Genomic DNA, 23,252 nt, shown 5'->3' on the forward strand with positions numbered 1-23,252 from the left:
AAATAATTTTTTTTAACAAGATGAATTCTGGTTTACATTCAAGATTTTTATCAAAATTCACACCATTAAAGCTAATGGGTTATCATTTTGTCATCAATATCAACCTTGGTAAAATAACACAATTTAACCACAACGACTTTTTTTAAAGACCCCCAGAATACAGGTAACAAAAGTAAAATTAGACAAACTAAATCACATTAAATTCAGATGTTTCCAATTAGCGTAAGGAAAAAAAAAAGGAACAGAATGAAGACATAACTGAAAGAATGGGAAAAAAAATCTGTAAGCCAGACATCTGACAAAGGATTAAGACCCAGAATGTATCAAGTATTTTAAAAGCTCAACACAGAAAAGAAAAATCCATACATCCTGGATAACAAATGAACACAGGAACTGAGAAGTTATTTTGGTTCTCAAAGAAGAAATTCTAACGGCCAATTAAGTATCTTCTAGAAGTTCACCAAAAATGTGTATTCTGAAGATATTATGCATGAATTTCAAAGATTTTTGCATAGAAAAAAACAACTGAGTTTGATTTAAGTATACTTATTTTGAAAATCACCACTGGTTCACTCACCACATGGCTGCAAGGTCCAGGGATGGGACAGACCAAAGTCAAGAGCCTCATGCAGGTCTCTCACGTGGTGGCGTGGACCAAAGCTCAAGGGCCACCTGCTGCTGCTTTGACAACGCCATCAGCATGGAGCTGGATTGGAAGTGGAGCAGACAGCATAGGAACTGGTGCCCGTGTGGGATGCACCTGTTGCATGAGGTTGCTCAAACCACAATGCTATGTCACCAGCACCTTAACTGAACTTTTAATTCCATTTTTCTTAAATTTTTCCCAGTCTCTTTATACAAACAGCAGAGTCTTATTCAGCAATTTTTTAAAAAGCAGTAAAATCCAGAGACATGAATGAAACTGATTTTCATTGTGTTAAGTAAAATAAGCCAGCTACAGAAAAACAAGCTCAGCTCGAATGTACAATAGTATTAGTGATGATGTTAGGTCATGGGTCCCAAAACACAGTTGGCTAGGAGCTGTAAATCCTGGTGTTCCACAGTACAGTGAGGGGACTGTAGTTTACAGTAATGCGTTATCCACCTAGTGCATGAAGAGCAAGAAGACAGGAGATGTAAATGGGAAACAAAATAGAAAATAGAAATGCTAATATCCCATTAACATCACATGTACTGATCACTGCATTGTGCCTTCCAAATGTACATATGTTGCATACTCATGAAAAAACAGAGGAAGGATACAGGGATCCCAGTTCCACAATCACACAGGATGTGATTTGGTCTAAGACCACAGCGGAGTGGTACCCAGAGCGCTCAGCAGAGAGGGTAGCCTGCCAATACCTTGACTTCTCATGTACCGAAATATCAAGACAAAAAAAAAATTGTGTTCTTGAGGCAGGCACTGTCATTCATGAATCAGCTTCAGCCACAGCCTAGGGCACCTGTACCCCCATCAGAAGGCCTGGTTCCAGTCTTGGTTACTCAGTGCTTTCAATCTGGATTTCTGCTAATGTGCCTAGGAGGCAACGGATGGTGGCTCAAGGACTTGGGTTCCCTCTACCCAAGTGGAATTCCTCAGTGGTGTTCCTGGCCCCTGGCTTCAGCCTGACCTAGCCCTGACTGCTCTAAGGCCATTTGGGAGAGTAAACAAACAGATAGAAATCTGTCACTCTGCTTTTCAAATAAAAAAATCTAAAACAACAACAAACAATCCCCCCCCAAAAAAACAGACCCCTCAAAAAACTTGTTTTGAGTTTTGAAAAACAAAATATCCGTTTAGCTATTGTCCTTTGATCCAACAATTATACTAGATAAGGGAATTAAAGTTTTCCATAGGATTGGATTTCAATTCCCTGTTTTCCAAGACTGTATTTCTCATGCATCTGAGTTTGTTGGGTTTTTTGTTGTTGTTGTTTGTTTTTTGCTTTGTTTTGCTGTCAGATTCACCCTTTTAAATATAGAGCAAATGCTTTAATGGAAAAGAATACCCAGCACAGAGCACAAAGACACGGAGACATTGACAATGAAATTGAAAAGTAGTCAACACTTACTCCCATGCTTCTGTCATCATTCATCCTGACACGGCCTGAGAGATCTGTTTCTGGGGCAGGACCACTTGTGGAGAGTGGGCACCTGGCAACACAGGGCACAGTTGCTGAACACAGGACAAAACTGCAAGGCTCGACAGCTACCACACTATAAGAGCACTTGAAAAAGTTGGCTGAAAATGCAGCTTAGAGATGCTGGTTTTCTCACACACACACACACACACACACACACACACACACACACACACAATTTGCAATCCAGGCACATGGAGAGTTTTCAGAGGGTTCATGAAAAGTGGTTATTTTGAAAAATAAAAAAAAATGCAAGCATTTCAAAACATTTTAGCACCAAAATAAGCATTATCTTTTCTTTTCACTTATCCACAAACTTTATAAATTTTAAATTTACCTGAAAAGTAGAAAAAAAGAGAAATACAGGCCTGCAGAAGTCAGGCCTGGGTCAGACTAAAACTGAGAGCCAGGATCTTAATCCGTGCCTCCCACATGGACAGCAGGAACACAGATAGGAGTCACTCCCTGCTACATTCTAGCGTCTTCATTAGCAGGAAGCTTTAACTGGATGAATGTTGGCACTCTGGTCTGTGGTGTGCATACCATCATGGCTTCCATAAGACCCACCTTGCAAAAGGAGTCATGTGTGATATAGCTCCTGGCCCCACCTCCACTCCCAATTCTATCACGGTCTAACACAGAGAAAAAGGCAGCTCTCCCCTCCATCCCACAGACAGATAATATCTAACCAAAACTGAACACGAGAGATTTGCAACTTTAACACATCTGGCTTCCTGGCTTTGAATCCCACAAGGAGCCCTCCCTGGGGTGAACAGCCCTCACAAACTGTTGTTGACATGTCTAATTTCTGCTGCAAAAGCTCGGGCATTTGAGAGTAAGCGAAGAGGACACCTTGCAGGGGTAGTTCATCTTCACTGTCAAAGGAATAGCAGTCTGATCAAAATGACGCTAATTAAGCAGCATGCAGTTGTGCCACTGTGGGCTGGCTAATGCAGTTCCAACAGAGCTCCTCAAATTCCTGCTAACAGGGAGGTAGGAGAAAATTGGTTCTTGTACTCACTTAAGCCATCCCGTCACGCCCAAAGCACCATCTTGGACTTCTTTACATTCGAGCCTTTTACATAAAGCAGGGGTTGGGTGGGCTACACACAGGAATGGTTCCAACCGCTCTCTTGGGGCTGCCACAACACCATCCAGACACAAGGCATCTGCAGAAAGCAAAAATGCGAATGGATTTCCAGTTCAAACCTTGCGAAAGCGTTACTGCTCTCATGAAGGACTGGACCCTCTCTGACAAAGCAGAAGTCAGCCCAGTTCTATTAACCTTTTCATCTAAATCGCCTTCATGTCGGTTCCCACAGGGATGAGGAAAGAGAAAAAAGGCAGGAGAAAACAGAAAATCATCCAACAACCAGGAGAAGCGACAATCTACTTGGGCGGACAAAATCCAGCTGGCTGCTTGTGTTCCGAAATAAAGTTTTATTGGAACACAGTCACATCCACACAGCCACATGTGCCCCACAGCTGCTTGTGAGGTAGGCTGAGTCACTGCAAGGAGAACAGTGCCCCACGTGCAGCCTTAGCCGCTCACCGCGCAGCCCGTTACAGTACGGCACCACAGGCTCCTGCAGACACACACTTAGAACCCGAGGGAGTGCTGTGGGACACAGATGGAGGGGACAAATCATTCTGTCCGAGACACCATCTTGCCTTGTGCATTGTGGAAGAGAGGAAGCAGTGGAGTTAAAAATGGAAATAAACCATAAGCTTCAGAATTCATTCCAAGGTTTGGGTTCTAATCCCAGCTCCGTCACCATTGGTTTGGTGATCTTGGAATACTGGGCCATTCTTGAGCCCTCCTTATCAGAAAGCAACATGTGATCTCAGGCAAATGATCAACTCACATTTCCCCTGTTTGCTCATCTATAAGAGGGGGACTGGTGTGAGAGTTAAGACACCATTTGGGATGCCCACAGCATTAGTGTGCCTGGATTGGAGTCCTGGCTCTGATCCCAACACCAGCCAACCTACTAATGCCCACCTTGGAGGTAGCAGGCTCAAGAGAGGCTCAAGTGTATGGGCCTCTCTCACTCATGTGGGAGACTGGAACTCAGCTGGGCCCAGCCCAGGCTGTTGTGGGCATTTGAGTGGTAAAGCAGCATGTGAGTAGTATCCTCTCTGCCTTTCAAATAAACTAAAGGAGGTGGGATCACATCAGCATCTACCTCGTGTGAAAAGGATTGAATGAGTTCATGCTTAGGTTAAGAGCATGGGACCATGCCTGATACACAGCAAGCACTCTTTCATGTCATTGTGGTTGGTTCTCTCTCAGGAACTGTGAATGCAACAGTCCCCATAAAGCACTAACCTACCCTCTGACACAAATGGACACTCGGTCAGCAGTGCTGGCTTTTTTCCTTTGCTAAGCAACCCACAGTCACAACACTGCATCGCTTTCATCCCTCCAGAACCAGCTGCTCACTTTGGCTTTCAGCCACAACCATGTTGTGCTAAGAACTATCAAGCCCCTGATGATGGCGCTGAGTAACCATCCACAGTTGGACCCACAATCAGTTTTGCCTTCTTCAAGCTTGCATTCCATGCTACCAAAACCTAAATTCTTATTTCTGGAATGACACCTCCAGCTTCGAGTATCCATCGAATACTTGAGCATCTGCATTCTTGCGTTCTTTCTTGTTCTTTTTTTTTTGCTCACATCATTCTTGCTCACTGAAATACTTTCTCATGCTTTTTACTTTTCCAAATCCAACCCATCTTTCAGTAAATTCAGGAATCTTTTTGTTATACACAGAATTTTGTGCCTTGCACAGAATATCCATATATAAATATATAGCTATATATCCATATACAGACATCCAATATCTATCCAACTATAGATTGGCTGAATTCAAACATTCAATTCTTATGCACATGTAATTATAATTCATTACTTCCCATTTCAAAAAGAACCCACCCTCAGCTGTGCCTGAGCAGGCGCAAAGGGCTTCCAGGCTTACCCAACAGAGAAGTACACCAATTCGTGGACTTCAAGGTCAGGGGTGTCGGATGGCTTCTTTCTTCTGGGTTGCTATGCAGTTTGTGGCAACAATGCTTCTGAACAGAAAACCAAGTATTGTTAATTGTCTAAAGCACGGTCACACAACACATCTCATAAGCTACTCTCCACATCCCCAACAGCATAAAACAATACACTGTCAAATCAGACACCAGGAAGAGGTGAGAAAGGTCAGGAAGACGTGGCATCAGGTAAATAGGCATTCATGCCTTTAATCAAAAGGATCCCACATAAGTAGCTAGAAAGTAATTTTTTAAAATCATAGTTCAATCATCGAATAGAACACAAGCATTGTAAATTCCAAATAATGAACACATTGATACAAACCAAGGCTTTGAAAAAAAGAGTGATGGTTGAAGGGCAGTTTATAGCTACACAGCTCTTCATGCTACAGTCCTTAAGTTTTAACAGTTGCTATTCTTAGGACCACCCAGGGCCTTGTGTGCATAAGACGTGTGTAAGCTTGATCCATGGCTTCAGTTGATAATTTTCCAAAGAAAAAACAGTGTGGTTTAGCATCTTCAAAGACTTTTTGGAAATCTGTATGCAAAAATCTGTACTGGTGCTTTGAACCAGCAGGTAAAGCTACTGCCTGCAGTGCCAGCATCCCATATGGGCACTGGTTCTAGTCCCAACTGCTCTACTTTCAATGAAGTGCCCTGCTAATGCACCTAGGAAAGCAACAGAAATACGCTCAAGTCTAGGGGGGCCTGCACTCAGGTGGGAGACCCAGAAGCAGCTCTGGGTTCCTGGCTTCAGTCTGGCCCAGTCCTGATCTTGTGGTCACATGGGGAGAGAGTTAGTGGATGGAAGGGCTCTCTTTCTGTCTCTCCTTCTTTTTGTAATTTTGCCTTTCAAATAAATATATATTTTTCAAAATGAATACGAATGCATTTAAAGTTCTGTTGCACAAAATCACTGTCTGTAACTTTCATTTCTCTACAATCTTTTTAAAAATTTTATTTGTTTTTACTGGAAAGACAGATTTACAAAAAGGAGAGACAGACCTTCCATCCCTGCACGTATATGGGATTCCAGCGCTGTGGGCAGAAGATTAGCTTACTACAATCCTGCACAGGCCCTTCCCACAAACGCTCTGATGTGCCCTCATACATACTGACCTTAGAGTTCTACTGTGACACAGAAATTCACTCACAATCCCGACCGGAAGAATTTCCAAAAGCGTATACTTACCAATTGTTCCTGAAGACTTGGTTGAACAGTATCTGTGCAGGACGAGTGGTCATAGCAAGGAACTCTCTCATCTAAAAAGCTCTGCATGAGAAAATGGGGGCACAGGATAAACACCAAAGCATCAGAGAGTCTAACATTCAAAACCTTACACTTCATAGAAAAGCAGAGACTCCATACACATTGAGCTCTTCTTGATCTTGTCTTCTACTTTAAAGGAGCACAGATTGTGGCAAACAGCCCCTTACACAGGTCATCAAAAAAGTTCATGAAAAGTGTATATGATGGAAAAAGAAAACCAGATCAACTTGTTTTGCAGTAAAATAAGCTTACCTTTGAATTTCACTTTTCCAAGAACTTTTTTTCAGTACCCTCCTACTTTCTCCATTACTCAATCTGAAAATGAGATTCAAAGAGTAGGAACAAGAAACTGAACGGCCTGGTCGTTGACACCTTTAGACAGGGGCCAAAGAAAGTTGCTGGAGATGTAACAGAAGGTCAAAATGGTGGCTGTAAGAAGTTTATACTAGCCTAACGATGACCTTAATCCTACAGGCTGACAGTATTATTCATATAGGAAAGCTAACTGGTTTTGGAGATGATTGCTGTATCTTCAGATATGGAAGTTCCTCCAACTCCAGCTGCTGTAGGAGACTTTCTAGGCACACCGCCTAGCTTAATCTTTCACATGAATAGTGGTTTTTTTTCCTGCTTAAACTGATGTGTCCGCATTATATCCTGGAAACAGACACATGCAAATACCACCTCTCCTTCTTTTTCTTCTCCATCTCTTTCCTCCAGCGCCAACTTGGCTGTCTCCATATGTTCCTTGTTGATGAACAAAGAGGGGAAAGACATATACTCAACTATGCCACATCTATCCTGAGGCATCCAGACAGCAAAGAATTAAAAAGTTTAACTCAAATAAGACCAAGCAGGAGAAAAGGCAAAGGAACCATTCACACCTATTCAAGAGGACTTGCCATCCCAACATGGAAGGATGCATTCCTGCAATGGGAAAGGAGATTCCTAAGATTTACAAACTGGGATCTTTGCTGATTGAGTGGTCAGGCCAAGCATATTCAGAAACAGCTCCTCTTTGGAAGATGCTATCAGGAGCTACCCACTCCTATCAGTGTTTCCTCTTTTGTTTTGCTAAATGCTTTCAGCCTCTAAGAGCACCAGCCTGCAAAGCATCTTCTTCTACAATGGTTATTGAAGGGAGGGATCCAAACCAGGCAATCTTATCTATTAGCTTGTGAGTCCAGCTCTGATTGGCCAGCATACCCACACCCCCATAAGCCCAGATCACAGAGAGCTATTACCTGAAACAGCAAGCCATGGCATCGGGGCCCTTCAGGTAACTGCTTTCGAAGTGACTCAGTTGTCGCTACAAAGAGAGTTTACAAGCAGCTCAGTGGGAACAGGCTTTCCTGCAGCCCTCAACTTACTACATTCTTTAGTAACAATCTCATGGCTTTACATTAGGGGTCTTGGAACAGGTGTTTGGTCCGGTGGCTAAGACACGGACTAAGATGCCCACGTACCACGACAGACCACCTGAGCTCACCACCTGCCTCCAGCTCTTGACCCCACCTGCCGGCTGGCTGGCTGCAGAGTCTAGAGCGCAGCGGAACAGCTCAGGGACTTGGGTTTCTGCTACTCAGGTGGGAGACCTGGACCGATTTAGAAAGTGAACTAGAGAGAGCAGGCTTGTGTTCAAATAACTCAATAAGTGTTATAAACTAAAAATGAACTTGAAACATATAAAAACATGAGAAGCTAAATGATGACACTCATCATTGGCATTCTCAAATTAAGATGGGAAAACATTCCAAGAGCTAAGCAACTACCCTTTCCCTTGGATTTTTAGAATTAATTTGGATGCACTCAAGTGAATTGTCTTGTAGAGATGAGTGGCCACATTATTCAATCTCAAAGTAAGAATACACCTGAGAGGTCATTCATCTCACCCTCCCACTGATGTGAAAATCTCTCTTCAGTAAAGTTCTTCCTAATTGCCTTGAAAACCTAGAAACTCACATGAGGTAAGATCATGAGATTCAGGGGTCCCAAGAATTGAAATAACTATGGTAAATCAATCGGCTGAGACACCACTCGATTCAGCATAGTATTAACTAAAATCTGTTTCCCAGTAATTTCTAAAATCCCATCTCTGGAATGGTGGAAATGGGAGTGAGTGCCCATGTAACTCTTCACATTCTGTAGTACCATCACTTGACGACCCACCCTGTGGAATATGGCCAAGGATGAGAAAACAAGCTCCCATCTTTTCAAAGACAAAAATGGATGCTGATACCCAGGCCCTTAATGCACGAGGCAAGCCTCACACTTAGACTCTGACAGGGGCTCTGAATATAGACCTCATTCTCACCAGTCTGATGGCTTTCTCAGCCCACAGGAGCTTAAAAACAAAAATTACACGGAGGGGGTTGGGGGGGTCTCTATCGGAGGGATGCGTGTTCACAGCTACCACTTCGCTTCTTTTCTGCCCGTGAACAATGATTGACAGCACACTCCGCTGTGCACAACACATGGAAATCAGGAACCTCTGCATTTTCTAGAGCAGAGTTTTCCATCTCCATGGACTGAATGCATTTTGAGCCATGAAAATAACGCCCATCGCTTCTCGGCCTTTTGGCTAAGATCAAGTATAGAAAATAACGCCCGTACATGTGAAAAGAAATCCTCTAATTTAAAAATAAAAATGTCTTCAGTGAAAAGCTTCAATTATCCATGGAAACATCCTTTTTTATATAATAATTTTAAACAAGAACAAAAAAAAAAACAACTAGACTTGACAAAGTTAAGAAAATGTTTTTTTAAATTTTTTAAGCTTTTGAAGTTAAAAATATTTTTCCCAACAATACTTAAAATTCTTACAAAGATCCAATTGTTACAAATGTTCTGTGTTCATGTGTCAGGCCTCCTTTTAACCTGTGTCTGAAGAATAGCAACCCAAGATTTCAGAAGTGGTTACCACCCACTTGTGAAGGCCGAGTAACTCCAAACGCAAACACAGAATGCTGGCTCAGAACTGCCAAACCAAGGCTGTCCTTCAGAAGAACGACACATTGCCCCATCACGGCCTAACGTGCCCATCTTTTGCCCTTCAGGCGGTCTTGGGTTTTAGCCTCAGTCCGCCTCAAGGCATTCAAATTGAAAAGCTTACTCCACCAGCTGTCCTGGGCCACAAGGGGCAACTATTTCCCTGTTTTCCATACAGACAAAGGAGCTGGCCTGGCCCATGAACCCACTTTGCATTCACCTTTGCATTCTCTTCTGTGTGTTTGGAGTTGGGCCCCGGCAACATCTCTAGGCCTGTCCAGCTTCCCACAGAAGCGAATTAAACAATGGCCACTGTATCAGTCCCTGCTGCCTCCTGTGCTACAGATTTCTTGGAGAGGAGACAATTTGCTAAATGACCACCCAAGGAGACTTTCTGGCAAAGGCTCACAATTCATTGGCTATTAAAAATCAGAACTACGATATTAGGAGAACTGTGGCAATGTTAATGATCAGTGACAGCCGACAGAGAATCACAACTTGTGCAACACCAGTATTACCATAAAATAATGTTCTACAAAGTTGTGTATTAAAAACAGTTCACTAAAAACCAGACTAACAGAAAATAATCACAACACTCAAGAGTATGCCTGTCAAAGTGTTTCTATTCAATAACAAGCAATTTTAAAACGGCCAAAAGACTTCAACACTTCACAAAGAAGATACACATCCCTACCTGAAAACTTGCAATATCAGTAGCCACCTAAAAAATACAAATTAAAGCCACAATGAAATACTTAGTGGCAAGGCAAAGTAGACCAGTTCCACCAAACGTTGGAACAATGAACTGGGGTGTCAAAATGCTATGAACACTAGAGAAACTGTTTGTTAGTTTCTTAAAACATAGAACCACAACTATGCCCTGATCTAAAAAAAAATCTACTCCTACTTATTTATTTAAAAACCAAAGAAGGTATTTTAAAAATTTCATCGAAAATGGAATTAAAGTTTATTTTGGTGCAAGTAACTTCTGAACTGCACATGTGATTTTATCGTTTTACATACTTTTCACAAACTTTTTCCAAAGATTTTTTTTCTTAACTTGAATTTGGAGTTGTAGGGACAGAGAGAGGTTTTCATCTACTGGTTCACTTTTCAGATGGCCACAAGGACCTGGGCTTGGCCAGGCCAGAGTCAGGAAACAGGAGTTTCTTTCAAGTCTGCCACACAGGCAGCAGGGACCGGACCATTTGAGCCATCTTGTGCTGCTTTTCCCAGGCCATTAGCAGGGCGCTAATTCCAAAATGGAACAGCTCAGACACAGCCATAGACGATGCCAACACCACAAGTGGTGCCACTACCCACCCACCAGCATCAAACTTCTTTAAAAACTTTTTGGATTATAGAGATTTCAAAATTTTTCTGCAACATAAGGTTCTTTTAATTCTGTTTTTCTGTGAGCTTTCTGAGGTCCCCTTGTATTCCACCCAATAATTCATATTCACACGTTCACAGCATCTTAGTCCATTATAAACCAAAGTTACAGGTACTTTAGGTATCCAATAATAGAACAAAAAATCAAATTGTGGAATATACATATAAGAAGACAATTCATATTTCAAAAACCCTACTGATGAAAACAACATAGATGAACTCAAAAACACTAAGCGGAGTCAAAGAAAACAGACACAAAAAACAACATACTGTGGAAATCTGTTCCAGAACAGTCAATGTAACCTACTAAACCAGCAGCTATCCCGTGTGATGGTGATGGTTGGGAGCCTCGAATTGGAAGTAACTCAGGAAAACTTTCTAGGGCAACACAAATTCTGGGTTTTGACGTGTGCTTATCTCACTGGTTAGGAAGTGTAGGAATAAAAATGGCCAAAAATGTGCAAAGAGCAAAAATAGCACCCGGCTGATGAAATACAGTGTTAGGAAGAAAAAAAATCACTGGACAATAAATACCAGAGTGCTTCCCAAGGTTCATGATCAAGAGGAATTGAAATGTAAGTTTATAGAGAATAAAATACTCAATAGAAACATGCATATACACAGAATTTCATCTTGGAAAAAGGACAAACCATGTATTTGATCGATAGAAATGACTGCTAGAGAATTGCTACTTTTGGTTCGTACCTTGATATGACTTTGCTCTTAAAACTTGCAGGATAAACCTGTCTCTCAAGTATCAGGAAAAAAAAAAAAAAACCTGTCTGTCTTGGTCCCAAAAGTTTGGAAATCTACCCAGTTTTATCACAATGCACATTTACCATGAACATTTGGAAAAATCCCTTACATGTTTAACATTAGAATATCAGTAAATTAGAGTATCAGTAAATTATTCTGAGGGAGACATGTAGGTCAGCCAGATATGCTCTTAAAAATGCCACCAAGTGTTAGAAATGCAAGGTGGAAATGCTGGAGACACATTGGAATAGGACTGGGTGGGGGGGGCAGAGGAAAGGGGGCTGCCAAGGGGAGAGTATGTGACCTGCCACCTGCCAAGTGCTCCACGCGGTTGGGGTGGAATTTCCCAGGTGAGCAAAGGCCAGGTGCAAACATTTGTTTACATTTTCTCAAAAACAAAGCAGCCTGGGCCTTTCTCTTTCCTGGTGCATTCCCATCAGTCCCAATCTAATCCCCAAGAAAATTCTGCTGAACTTTCCCCGTGACTCCAGCATGTCCATCCTCACTAACCAATCACAACTAAGTAACATTACGATACAGAAACAGCCTGTGGCAGAACATGTTTACCACCTGTGTCCATGAACTAGTTACCATTTTGTATTGGTTCTGATTTATAATTCACAAAATGGCATTCGGTGCAAGAAGAAACTGAAAACAGTGATAAAGCGATTCCTCCTTCCCAGCTATCATTTTCACAGCCTCTGAATGAGAGCCCAGGTTAGTTTAATTACAAATCCCTTATGCTTCAACTCTGATAATTCCCAGGTTATTTCACCCACGTCTGCGTGTGCCATTTAGACAGGTCTGTACCCCTCACCCCATAGGAGCTCTAGAACCCCAGTTGGCTTTGGTTTTCTCCTCAGCCTTCCCCCAACTCCTGTCATCCTCACACGTCCCATCCTGCTCCTCTTGGCTCATCTTCCTCGTGTTTACTGCATGCTCAGGACACACGGTTCACATCTTGCCTCTCTCCCCAAAGCTGTTTCAGCTCCCATACCCTGTACTTCCCAGGCTGACAAGTCCAGGTTGGAAGAGTTCTAGGGAGATTGCCTAGCTTAGAGTGTCTTTTCTGGCTGTGAAGTTCATGTGCACACACTAACAAATAAGGAATAATGATACAGAGCAGCATGTCAAGATCTCATCAAGACAATATTTATGGGTCCTAAAAGGAAATCCTTCACTGTCCATTGAGTGAGTGATTCACTGATGGTTTTACATTAACTAGGGTTGTCGAACAGTGAACAGTGGGTGACTGGATCAGTCTGGTTTCCTGAAGATGAAATTTAGTCTAGTAAGTTATAAGTTTACATGTGAGAAACTTTTCAAAGTATGTATGTATGACGTGTTATAGTTAAGCTCTGCCTATGGTGCCAGCATCCCATATAGTCACGCCAGTTTGTGTCCTGGCTACTGAACTTCCCACCCAGCTCCTTGTTTGTGGCCTAGGAAGGCAGCAAAGGATGGTTCAAGTCCTTGGGATCCTGCATGCACATGGGAGACCTGGAAGAAGCTCTTGGCTCCTGGCTTCGGATCGGCTCAGCTCTGGCTGTTTTGTTCATTTTGGCCGTAAACCAACAAATGGACGATTCTTTCTTTCTCTCTGTCTCTCTCTCATTCAATTTTGTTCTCCCCTTCTCTCCCTCTCTTCTGTCACTCTGCCTTGCAAACAACAAATATTTTTTAAAAAACCAACAATTCAAATACCTATTTAAAGTTAAGTAGTGCTCACGATAATAAGACTCTTATAAGAAATCAAGGAACAAATGAAAGAAAATACCTATGTAACCATTCAAGAACTTTGACTCTCCTAATGGCACATTTCTGAGAAGGAAGCATTCCTCACCCCTCAGACCAGTCCCGATGGCAACTGACAACCTAGAGTATTACAAAATCACTTCCCCATCACCAAGTTTGGGATTTCTGGCCCAATGTCATGAACAACTCCCTCGCTTCAGTTTGTGAACACCATGCATGTTGCCACTGTCCTGAACATTTGGACAAACCAACTGCAACCCCGCACAATTTGCTGATGAGTCTCCGATGAATCAGAAAGCAATTGTCTTCAACACTTCATGCATTTATTAAACGAGCGAGAGAGTTCCAGAAGAGCTAAACGCATTTAAATATTGTTGTTTTCTGACTCAGAACTCAAATGTCTGACTCAGAACTGAAACAACACGGGGTGGCAGAGGTTTCAGCAAGATGCATGTGGTGGGTTTGTGTGATAACTGCCCTGCCTTATTGACATTTCTTCATAGCTTAGCTGCAATAACTGTTGTGTCATGCAGTGGCGAGCAAAGGCTATCTAAGCTTCCCTCTTCTCCATCTTCACAAGCAGATGGTCTTAGCAGCAAAACCTTAACGTACATCCCTCTCTGCATAGTTAGGGATGGCACAAATCCAGACAGCCTGGTAGCAACCAAAGAGAGAAAGCAAGTGTCCTCCCACATTATTCAGGTAGAAAAACCAACTTTACATGCATTCAACACAGGGCAGTTCTGCTGCTCCACTTGCAGTAACATTTGAACCAGTCATTCCCTACAGAGAATCTAGGGAGACAACTACAAGCTCCTATCACCAAGAACACACACTTTGGAATGGGTTTCCAAAGTGACTTGGCGAGCCAAGTACTACATGGAAACCATGGGGGAGGGGTAAGACACAGTCTTAGTAGTTTACAAAACCATGTGGTTTAATATCGCGTGGACCAAAAGATAAATAGAAGTGAAGCCCAGGATTCGTCCTCCATATGCAGGGTCAAAGGCCAGCGTGCTTCACACCAAATCTGGAGCGGCAGCTATTCAGATCACAGTGCAAACTGCTCTCATCACAAACGAACCTTCTCCAATTCGCTCTGAGTAGCAATGAAACACCACGGAGACACATGCTCTAAAGCCTGCCTTACACTAACAGGACAAATCCAAACTCAACGATCCTGAGATTTTTTCTGAAACGTTAGTGGCTCGTGGAGGTCTAGAAAATAATTTTTACAAGTTCAAATCGTATCTGCTATATTGAAGCTAGAGGATCCCTTGCAGCCTTACGCTTTGCACACAATAGTACAAAAGGCAAAACAAGCCCGAGCCTGAAAATGTTCCTCTCCAGCTTACCTGAAAGCTCACAGTTAGCTGATAACTCAACCTTCTATAAAAAGAACTTAGATTCCCCCAGAACAAGAAGCTGGCTGAGCCAAAGTAGCTCTGATAAATGCCTTCATCAGCCATTTCTACCCTACTGTATTTCTAAAACAGGCTTATAAATAAACTGATCTTCATCTTGGCAACTGTTGTCACACAAACTCTTCTGCCCTCTTAGGTAATGCAGACAAATGCCAAATACTCCAATTTTTTAAATGCAAAACATGTCTGTAAAGATGTCACAATGTAAAAATATTGTCTTACATCATTAATATTTTCATACACACTAAAGTAATACTTGTCCCTATTTCCTAAAACTGTCAAGGAAAATGAGGATTAGGGCAGTTTTTTTTTTTCCCATATGAGGGGTTAAAAAGTAGTTCATAAAATCCAGATAAAATATGTAAACAATTTGGAAGTTCAGTTACGTCACGTGATCAAGGCTGTTTTTGGCTTATTCCCCCCTCCCCCAGAAGTTTAATTTTAAACCAGCCCTAGTCATGGATAAATCCAACTCAAAATAATCAAGCAGAAAGGAAGACAAAGGGTAAAATCCACATACTAGCCCCTGGGCAGAACTCACCCCCAAGACAGCGTCCACTGTCATACATTCAGCAGCAACACAGCTGCTGGGAGCTAGAGAGGCAGAGTCCTTTTGCTCCACCTCAGGGTGGGCTGAGCTGGGGCAGGAACCGGTACTCACTTCTCAGCGCTCTCCTCTTCTGCTCCGGTATCTGGCAGGGGTTCGCTAAGTTGGTATTTATAGCTTGGCGGCTCCTTTGCTCTGAAGCAGCTTCCTCTAATTTATGCTGCAAAGATTGCGTCTGTCTCCTGGCAGCCGGGGCTGCCCGATCTCGGTCCTCCACCTGGACACACACAGTTAAAGCCTGATTTCAGCCCTGTAGCCAGGGAGGACAGCAGCGACGGAGCGCTCGCTCTTATTATGCACACGAAACTGAAAATGTGCTTTTCTTCTCAGGGAAGTGATAAGCCTCCACTCGACTTCTGCAATTCTGTGCTTGCATGGGCTCGGGGCGCCGGAGCTCTTTCCGCAGCCACCAAGTCCTCATATGTCAAGTTGCCTCTTTCTGCAGTGTGGCCTCTGTCAGCAGCAGCCTGTCACCACCCCCTCTTTTACAACTCCCCGTTTTCTTCCTCCGCTCACTGCTGGTCGCTAGGGACCAGGCTGCACAGTTCCTCTTTTTTTTTCCTATTTTTTTTCTGTTCCTCCTCCATTTTTTGCCCCTGATTTGAGGCACCCAGAAGACTTCCCCCAAAAGTAAGGCAGCGAAGGGCTGACCTACCTGCTCCCCTGTGTCCTCCCATTGTTGAACAGCTTCCTGTCCAGCAGCATCTTCTTGCACTTGCTGCATGGCTTCTAGTCGTTTCTGCCTGAAGATTAAAAAAGTGCAAACCACAAGCTGTCAGTGACATTTCAACTAAGAGTCACTCTGGGAAACTGTGAGAACTTCAAGCATCTATACTTCCTCCGAGAGGACAGAAAAAAGTGAAAGTAGCTATAGACTTCGTAAGGGTAGAATTTCAAGCAACGCCACCATACTGATCACTTAGCCAAAAGGACATTTTGCTTCCTGTTTTATGGTGGCGTGCTCAGCTCCCCACAAGCTACCATCATACTTCCTAGTGCTGGCTCCAGCTTAGATGATGGTTCTACAATGAGGTCGAGATGACAGGTGCAGTATTTACACACCTGGGTCAATTTTAGAAGAAATAAAGTAAAATAAATGGAGAAGGGTCCGGTGCTGTGGTGCAGCAAGTTAAGCTGCTGTTTGCAGTTCCAGCATCACACATCGGAGAGCCCATTCAAGTCCCAGCTGTTCCACTTCTGATCCAGCTGTGTGCTCATCGTGCTGTGAAGGCAGCAGCGGGTGGCCCAGGTAACTCAAGCCCCTCTCCTCCATGTGTAGCAAACCAGAATGGTGCTCCTGGCTCCTGGTTTTGGCCTGGCCCAGCCCTAGCCCCAGCTGTTGTGACCGTGTGAGGAGTGAACCAGTAGATAGACGCTCTTTCTCCCTCTAGAGATCTACCTTTCAAAAAAAAAAATAAAGTAAATCTGAAAAGCAGAAAAGGAATGAGAAAGAGGAGGAAGGAGAGCTTTGTTTCAGGGCTGTAGCCTTTCTCCTTATGTGGTTGTCAGTCAGGATGCATCCGCACAGGAAGCACCGCCCCCACACACAGATGAACGCCGGCAGGGAGTATTGCCACCACAGCCTTTCCCCACCTCCGTTAGTACGTTACTCCTCACTCTCCTCCAATACCCATCTGCCAAATATGTGAAAATGGACCTGCTCTGTCACCTGATGAGGCTATTTAACTGTGCCACACATCAATATACCAATGATTATCTGAAAACAATTTGACTTAAAGGACCTCATGTCAAAAGGACAATGAGTTTTAGAAATTTCAAAACAGGAGGACAGTACCCGGAGGTCTAGGACTTTTGCATACTTCTGTGGTACACGGGCATAAATCAAGCCACATCAGATGGCATGCCCCGTATCAAAGTCAAGCACAGCCTCAGACTGCTTTGCTATGATAGTGAACAAGCAAACAAGACGGTAAACAAAACAAAGTACTTGGTTTACTTGGGCTAAGAACATCTAGCAAGGGAGTCACCCTCTTAAATGTTTCATGTACAGTACTGTTTTGTTAGCTGCAGGTATAACATCGTATGGTAGATTTTCAGAACTTACTCATTTGAGTAACTGAAATTCTAAATCCATTAAATAGCAACTCCTCAACCACTTTCCGAATTTCCCTTGCAACCACTGCTCCCCTCTTCCATGGGTTTAGGTGCCATGAAAGTGAAACCTGTCTTCCCTCTGTGGTCTGATCATTTCATTTAATACAACCTTCCTGCATCCATCCATGGTGTGACACATGGCATTATTTCTCCTATAGCTGTGTAACATTCCATCCTATGAACACATCACATTTTCATGATCTTTGCCCTATAGACAATTTGTTTGCACACCTCAGTTACTGAGGCTAATCCTGCCAAGAACACAGGAATGCAACTATCTCTTTAAGATTCTGGTTTTCATTCTTTTTGGACAGACACTCAGAAGTGAAACTGATGGATATTTTTAATATTTTGAGGAAGCCCCTACTGTTTGCCCCAGTGCCTTCACCTTAAAATCCTATCAACAGCATACAATGTTCACAATCTCTACATTCCGGCCAACATTTAACGTGCCTTTTGTTTTTCTTATAATAGCCACCCTAATAGGAAGGAGATGGTATCTAAGTGTGGTTTTAAGTTTGCAATTCCTGAATAATTAGTGATTTTGTGTATCTTTTCCAAATCCTAGAAAAGGGGCTTTTGGCCCCTCTCTGGAAGACCCCTTGAATGTATTTGTGTGAGCCTGAGACAAATTTCTGTTCACTGAGCTCCATGCCTGTCCCTACGCCAGTCCATACCGGTGGCATTACTGTGATGCTGTGATACTTTACCCATTGGAAGCATAATTCCCCCATGCTTTTCTCAGGATTATTTTGGCTATGCACGATTCTTTGTTGTTTGTATGAGCATCAGACATTTTTCTCATTTTTCTCATTTTTCTCATTTGTCACAAGGTGTTTTGCTGGACATTACACTGAATCTATGGTTCACTGTAGGCACTATGGACATTTGAACAATTTAAGTCATCCACCCCAGGAACAAAGAAAACTTTACATTTTTTGTGTTTTCTTTCGTTTCTTTTACCAATATTTTGTAGTTTCCGGTGTCTGGGTCTTTTATTCCTCTATTTTAAAAGTGAGATCATTTTTCTTCTGAGATAGCTCATTGGATTTGTACGCAAAAGAAAGTGATCCTTATATGTGGACATTCTATTCTGCAACTTGCCTGAGTTTGTTTATAACATCAAGTTTTCAATGGCATCATTAGGGCTTTCCACATGTAAGATTGTTATTGGGAAACAGGTAATCTCACTTTCTCCTTTCCAATTTGTATTTCACTTTAAATGTTCTTGCTAGGACCTCTAGTGCTATGTTGAAAAGAAATGCCTCGATGGACATTTCTGCTTTATTCTTTTTTTTTTTTTAAATATTTTATTTTTATTACAAAGTCAGATATACTGAGAGGAGGAGAGACAGAGAGGAAGCGGAGCTGCCGGGATTAGAACCAGCAGCCATATGGGATCAAGGCAAGGACCTTAGCCACTAGGCCACGCTGCCGAGCCCATTTCTGCTTTATTCTTGATCTTCAACAAAACACTTTAAGATTTCTCATGGTCTAAGACGCAAGCTCTGGGATTTTTATTTCTGACTTTCCTTATGTTGAGTCAGCATCCTTCAACTCTTGGTTGTGCTTTTACCTCAGAGTATCCAATGCAGAAAATCCGGTTCACGTGATGTTTTCCAATCTGCTAATGTGCTGTATCACATTATGTAATTTGTACATGTTGAACCATCTTTCATTGCAATAGATCCCACCTGCTAATGGTATGAGAGCCTTTTAACATGCTATTGAATTTATTTTGTTCATGTTTTTCTTGAGGATTTCACATGTTTAAGTATATTCATCAGGGATATGGTCCTGGAGTTCTTTCTTGTGTTTTGACTGTAATTAGACTAATCCTGGCCTCCTAAAATGAATTTGGAAGTATTCCCTCCTTTTCATTTTTCAAACACTTTTAAAAAGATTTGATTTCTCTTTTTTTTAGATGTGTAGAATTCATCAGTAAAACCATTTTCTCCTGGACATTTGTTGGAAGATGTTTCATTGAGTCTTTTTAATAGTTGCAGATCTAGGGCCTGACCTGATGGCCTAGTGACTAAATACTTACATTGCAAACCCGGGATCTCATGTGGGTGCCAGTTCAGGTTCCAGCTGCTCCATTTTCCATTCAGTTCCCTTCCTGTGGCCTGGGAAAGCAGTAGAGGATAGGCCAAGGCCTTGGGACCCTGCATCCATGTGGGAGACCTGGGGGAGGTTCCTGGCTCGCAACCCGCTCAGTTCCAGCTGTTGTGGCTACTTTGGGAGTGGACCAGCAGAGAAGATCTTTCTCTGTCTTTCCTTCTCTCTGTATATCTGCATTTCCAACAAAAATAAACGAGTGTTTAAAAAAAAAAACAGTTACATGTCTGTCAGATTTTCTATTTTTCCAATATTGTCTTAGAAGTTAGAGGTCTCAAAGAACTTATTTCTTATAAATTATGAATTTGGTTGGCACATAATCATTCTTAATAGTCTTTCATTGCAATCCCTCAATATTTCTATGGTTCAGTTACTTTATCTTTTTTCATTTGTTTTTGTTTCTCAAAGAGCAAAGTGAAGCAGCGAGGGAGAGACTGATTGTTCTGATTGCTGGTTCACTTTTCAAAAACCCATAAAAACCAGGACTGGGCTAGGAGCTCAAAACTAAGATCGTCCACATGCTTGGCAGGGACATTGCCAGCTTCCAACGTGTGCCAAAACAAGGAACTAGAACCAGGTGCAGAGCCTGGACTCGAACCCAGGCATGCCTGTATGCGATGTGCATGTGCCAAGCACCCTCCAAGGGAACTCACTTTGACTCCAGTGTCATCAGCTGCACGTGACACTCCTTCCTGGGTGATCCTTCCGTAAGTGGTTCCAGGAGCACCTTCTCCTCTAGTCTGGAAGCAGCGATGGCCAGACTTGGAGGTGATGTTGATGAACTTCAGGTTAACCTTCTCCAGAGCCCACCCTTTGGTCTGCATGAGCACACAATTGTGCAAGGTGAGTAGCCACTTCTTAGCCCCCACCATACAGCCTTTTAGCATGACCAAGTCATTGGTTACTTCAAGTAAAGGACAAAGCCACCCACCCACAAGATTGATGCTCTTGTTGAACAGGTGCCAGTCAGTGGAGGTATTGTTCTTTATCACCCAGCTACTCCCTATCGGACAGACTTGCCCAATCTTGTAGATCTTTGTCGATCTCTGCATGGTGATGGTAGTCTTCTGCCCTGCCTGCTTCCAGAGAAGACCAGGCATGCAGTGTGCCACTCCCCAGTACAGGCAACCTTGTGTGTCCCTCAGTGGGTCTCGCTGGGAAGCTTCTTCGTGTGCCAGCAGTTGCTGATCTCTTTGTAGCCTTTGCTCTTGGTCATCCCAATGACATTGTTATCTCATCCTGTCCAAACATTTGAATCACAGCGATCTGCTGCTCCAGCTGGTCCCCAGGCCTGGGCTAGTTTTCCAGCCATTCACCTGGCTCTCCATTACATAGGTCTTCTGTTTACAGCAGGTGTAGGTGAGGATGCCGGTGACCTGGTGACATGCTGCTGAAATGCTTCTCCAGCTGCTTCTTGCCGACATCGCCCTGCCACTTCCTGCCCTACTTGTTGAAGCCCATCTTCTTTGACTTACACTGCCAACTCTTGTAGAAGCACCTTTTGCGCTCATGATTAATGTGCTCAACAAAGGTGGCCTTGAAGGTGCAGGGGGCTTGAGGGGTCTCTGTGCTCCACGATGTGTCCCCACCATGGTCAGAGCCTCAACCGCTTTCCTTTTGTTCACCTTAGATCCTGGTCTGCCACTTCCTGCACAACGTGACAGCTTTGGAGCACAGGAAGGCCATGCAGTGTACAGACATGGAGGAGTCATTCTTGGGGAATCTCTTCACATTTTTATCATACCTGCTGCTGTATTTCCTGCTGCGGAGCCCATAGATCCACATCTGGGAGTGGAGAATTTCCTCAGACACCATGCTGAGAAAGTAAAGCCCAAGCAACAATTGAATCACAGTGCCGAAAGTCCACTTCCTAATCTGTCCATTGATTGTGAGTCTGCTCTTTTTGTTTTAATTTAGAAGTTTGGTTTCTTAAAACCAAAACCAAACCAACAACAACAAAAAAAAAATCCTGAGTTTTGCTTCTTTTTATTTCTGCTGTAACCTTTGTTATCCCATTCCTTCTGCTTGCTCGTCCTTAAGCTCTTCTCTAGCTCTTGTTGCTTGGATGTGCTTATCACTATTAACTTTCCTCTTAGGACTCATTTTCCTGCAGTTTCTGTTTTCATTTGTTTCAAGATACCTTATATTTCCCATTTTGATTTCTTCCTTGATCTCCTGGTTGTTCAGAAGTATAGTTTTTTTCAGATATTTGTTAATGTTCTAGCTTTCCTTGAAGTTTTGTGCACTGTGGTAGGAGACATATTCAATAGGATTCCAAACATCTTCAACTTGTTAATGCTGCTCTGTGTCCAACTTGCATTACACTGGGTTCCAAGTGTAAATGAGAGACACGTGTATTATGCTTCAGGGACATAGAACGATCAGTAGGTGTCTGTTATGTCCATGTGGTCTGAGCTGTTGTTGAAGTCCATTTCCTTACTGACGTGTCTATATGCTTCGATGTATTAATGAAAATGGAACACTGAAACATCTTGTTAAAATATTCCTGTGGGGGCTCGGCAGCGTGGCCTGGTGGCTAAGGTCCTCGCCTTGATCCCATATGGCTGCTGGTTCTAATCCCGGCAGCTCCACTTCCTCTCTGTCTCTCTTCCTCTCAGTATATCTGACTTTGTAATGAAAATAAAATAAATCTTAAAAAAAAATATTCCTGTGTATTGCAGTTTTGCCAATGTTTCCTTTATATTCTGTAATTGTTTTGTCTCTGGTGAATTGAACTTTCACCAATTTCTAACAATTTTTGACTTAAATCTTGTCTGTTATGGATAGTTAGTCTTAACTCTTGGTTACCATTCTCACAGAGCATTTTTTTCCATCTTTTTCAGCATCCGTATGAATATCCTTAAATCTAAAGCCAGCCTCCTATATAGAGTATGTACTAGATTGCTTTCCTAAACACTTTCAGTCACTTCACAGCCCTTGTTTGCAGAGTTAAATCCATTTACATTTAACAGCTATGCATACAGAAGCATTCCTGCTGCCAAAATGGACCCCCTCCCTCTTTTACTCTCTTGTATTCCTTGTGGATTCTTTATTATTGCAATGTTGTCATTCCTTTCCCTGTGTCATGTGCATTTTTGGAAGCATTCTGTGTTATCATGGGGCTTACGTAAAATATTTTATGGATATTATAGTCTATTTTAAGCTAGAAGCAACTTAATTTCAACCATAAGCACAAACTTGATGCTTGTTCTTTCCTATATACACTTTGCTACTGATGTCACAATTTATATCTTTTTATGATAAATATGAATTAATGTTTTCACAGCTAGTTATCCACAATACTTTCTCTTATTACTTGTATAGTAGAATTACTGCTTACCTATTACTATTATACCATCACATTATTCTATATTTGCCTATCTTGATTGGTACATTTTACATTTCCACCTACTTTGTCTTGCTATTGAGCAACATTTGTTTTCACTTGCAGAATTCTCTCTAGCAGTTTTTGAAAGGTAGATCCCACATCCTCTGTTTCCTTGCCAAGTCTTTTCTCTCCATGTTTCAATGCCATTTTTTCCAGGGATGATCTTGTTCTACTTTCAACACTGTAAATTTACTACCCCATTGCTTCCAGACCTGCCAGGGTCTTGCTGAGAAAGCTGCTGATAATCTTACAGGCAGTT

General features: G+C 42.5%; 1 protein-coding gene across 1 annotated transcript in view; it reads right to left on the reverse strand.

Annotated features, from left to right (window-relative positions):
- The window catches only part of IRAG2 (inositol 1,4,5-triphosphate receptor associated 2), a 126,691-nt gene that overhangs the window by 49,141 nt on the left and 54,298 nt on the right, over positions 1–23,252 (reverse strand). The window contains exons 16-22 of the mRNA XM_058655676.1: positions 16,028–16,115; positions 15,427–15,589; positions 7,695–7,759; positions 6,373–6,453; positions 5,120–5,216; positions 3,163–3,310; positions 2,073–2,154 (exon numbers count right to left, since the gene is read on the reverse strand). Of these exons, the coding sequence (XP_058511659.1) occupies positions 2,073–2,154; positions 3,163–3,310; positions 5,120–5,216; positions 6,373–6,453; positions 7,695–7,759; positions 15,427–15,589; positions 16,028–16,115 (724 nt within the window). The remainder of the gene's footprint in view (positions 1–2,072; positions 2,155–3,162; positions 3,311–5,119; positions 5,217–6,372; positions 6,454–7,694; positions 7,760–15,426; positions 15,590–16,027; positions 16,116–23,252) is intronic.

Source organism: Ochotona princeps, chromosome 27 (genome assembly GCF_030435755.1).
Source record: "Ochotona princeps isolate mOchPri1 chromosome 27, mOchPri1.hap1, whole genome shotgun sequence".
Taxonomy (NCBI): Eukaryota; Metazoa; Chordata; class Mammalia; order Lagomorpha; family Ochotonidae; genus Ochotona; species Ochotona princeps.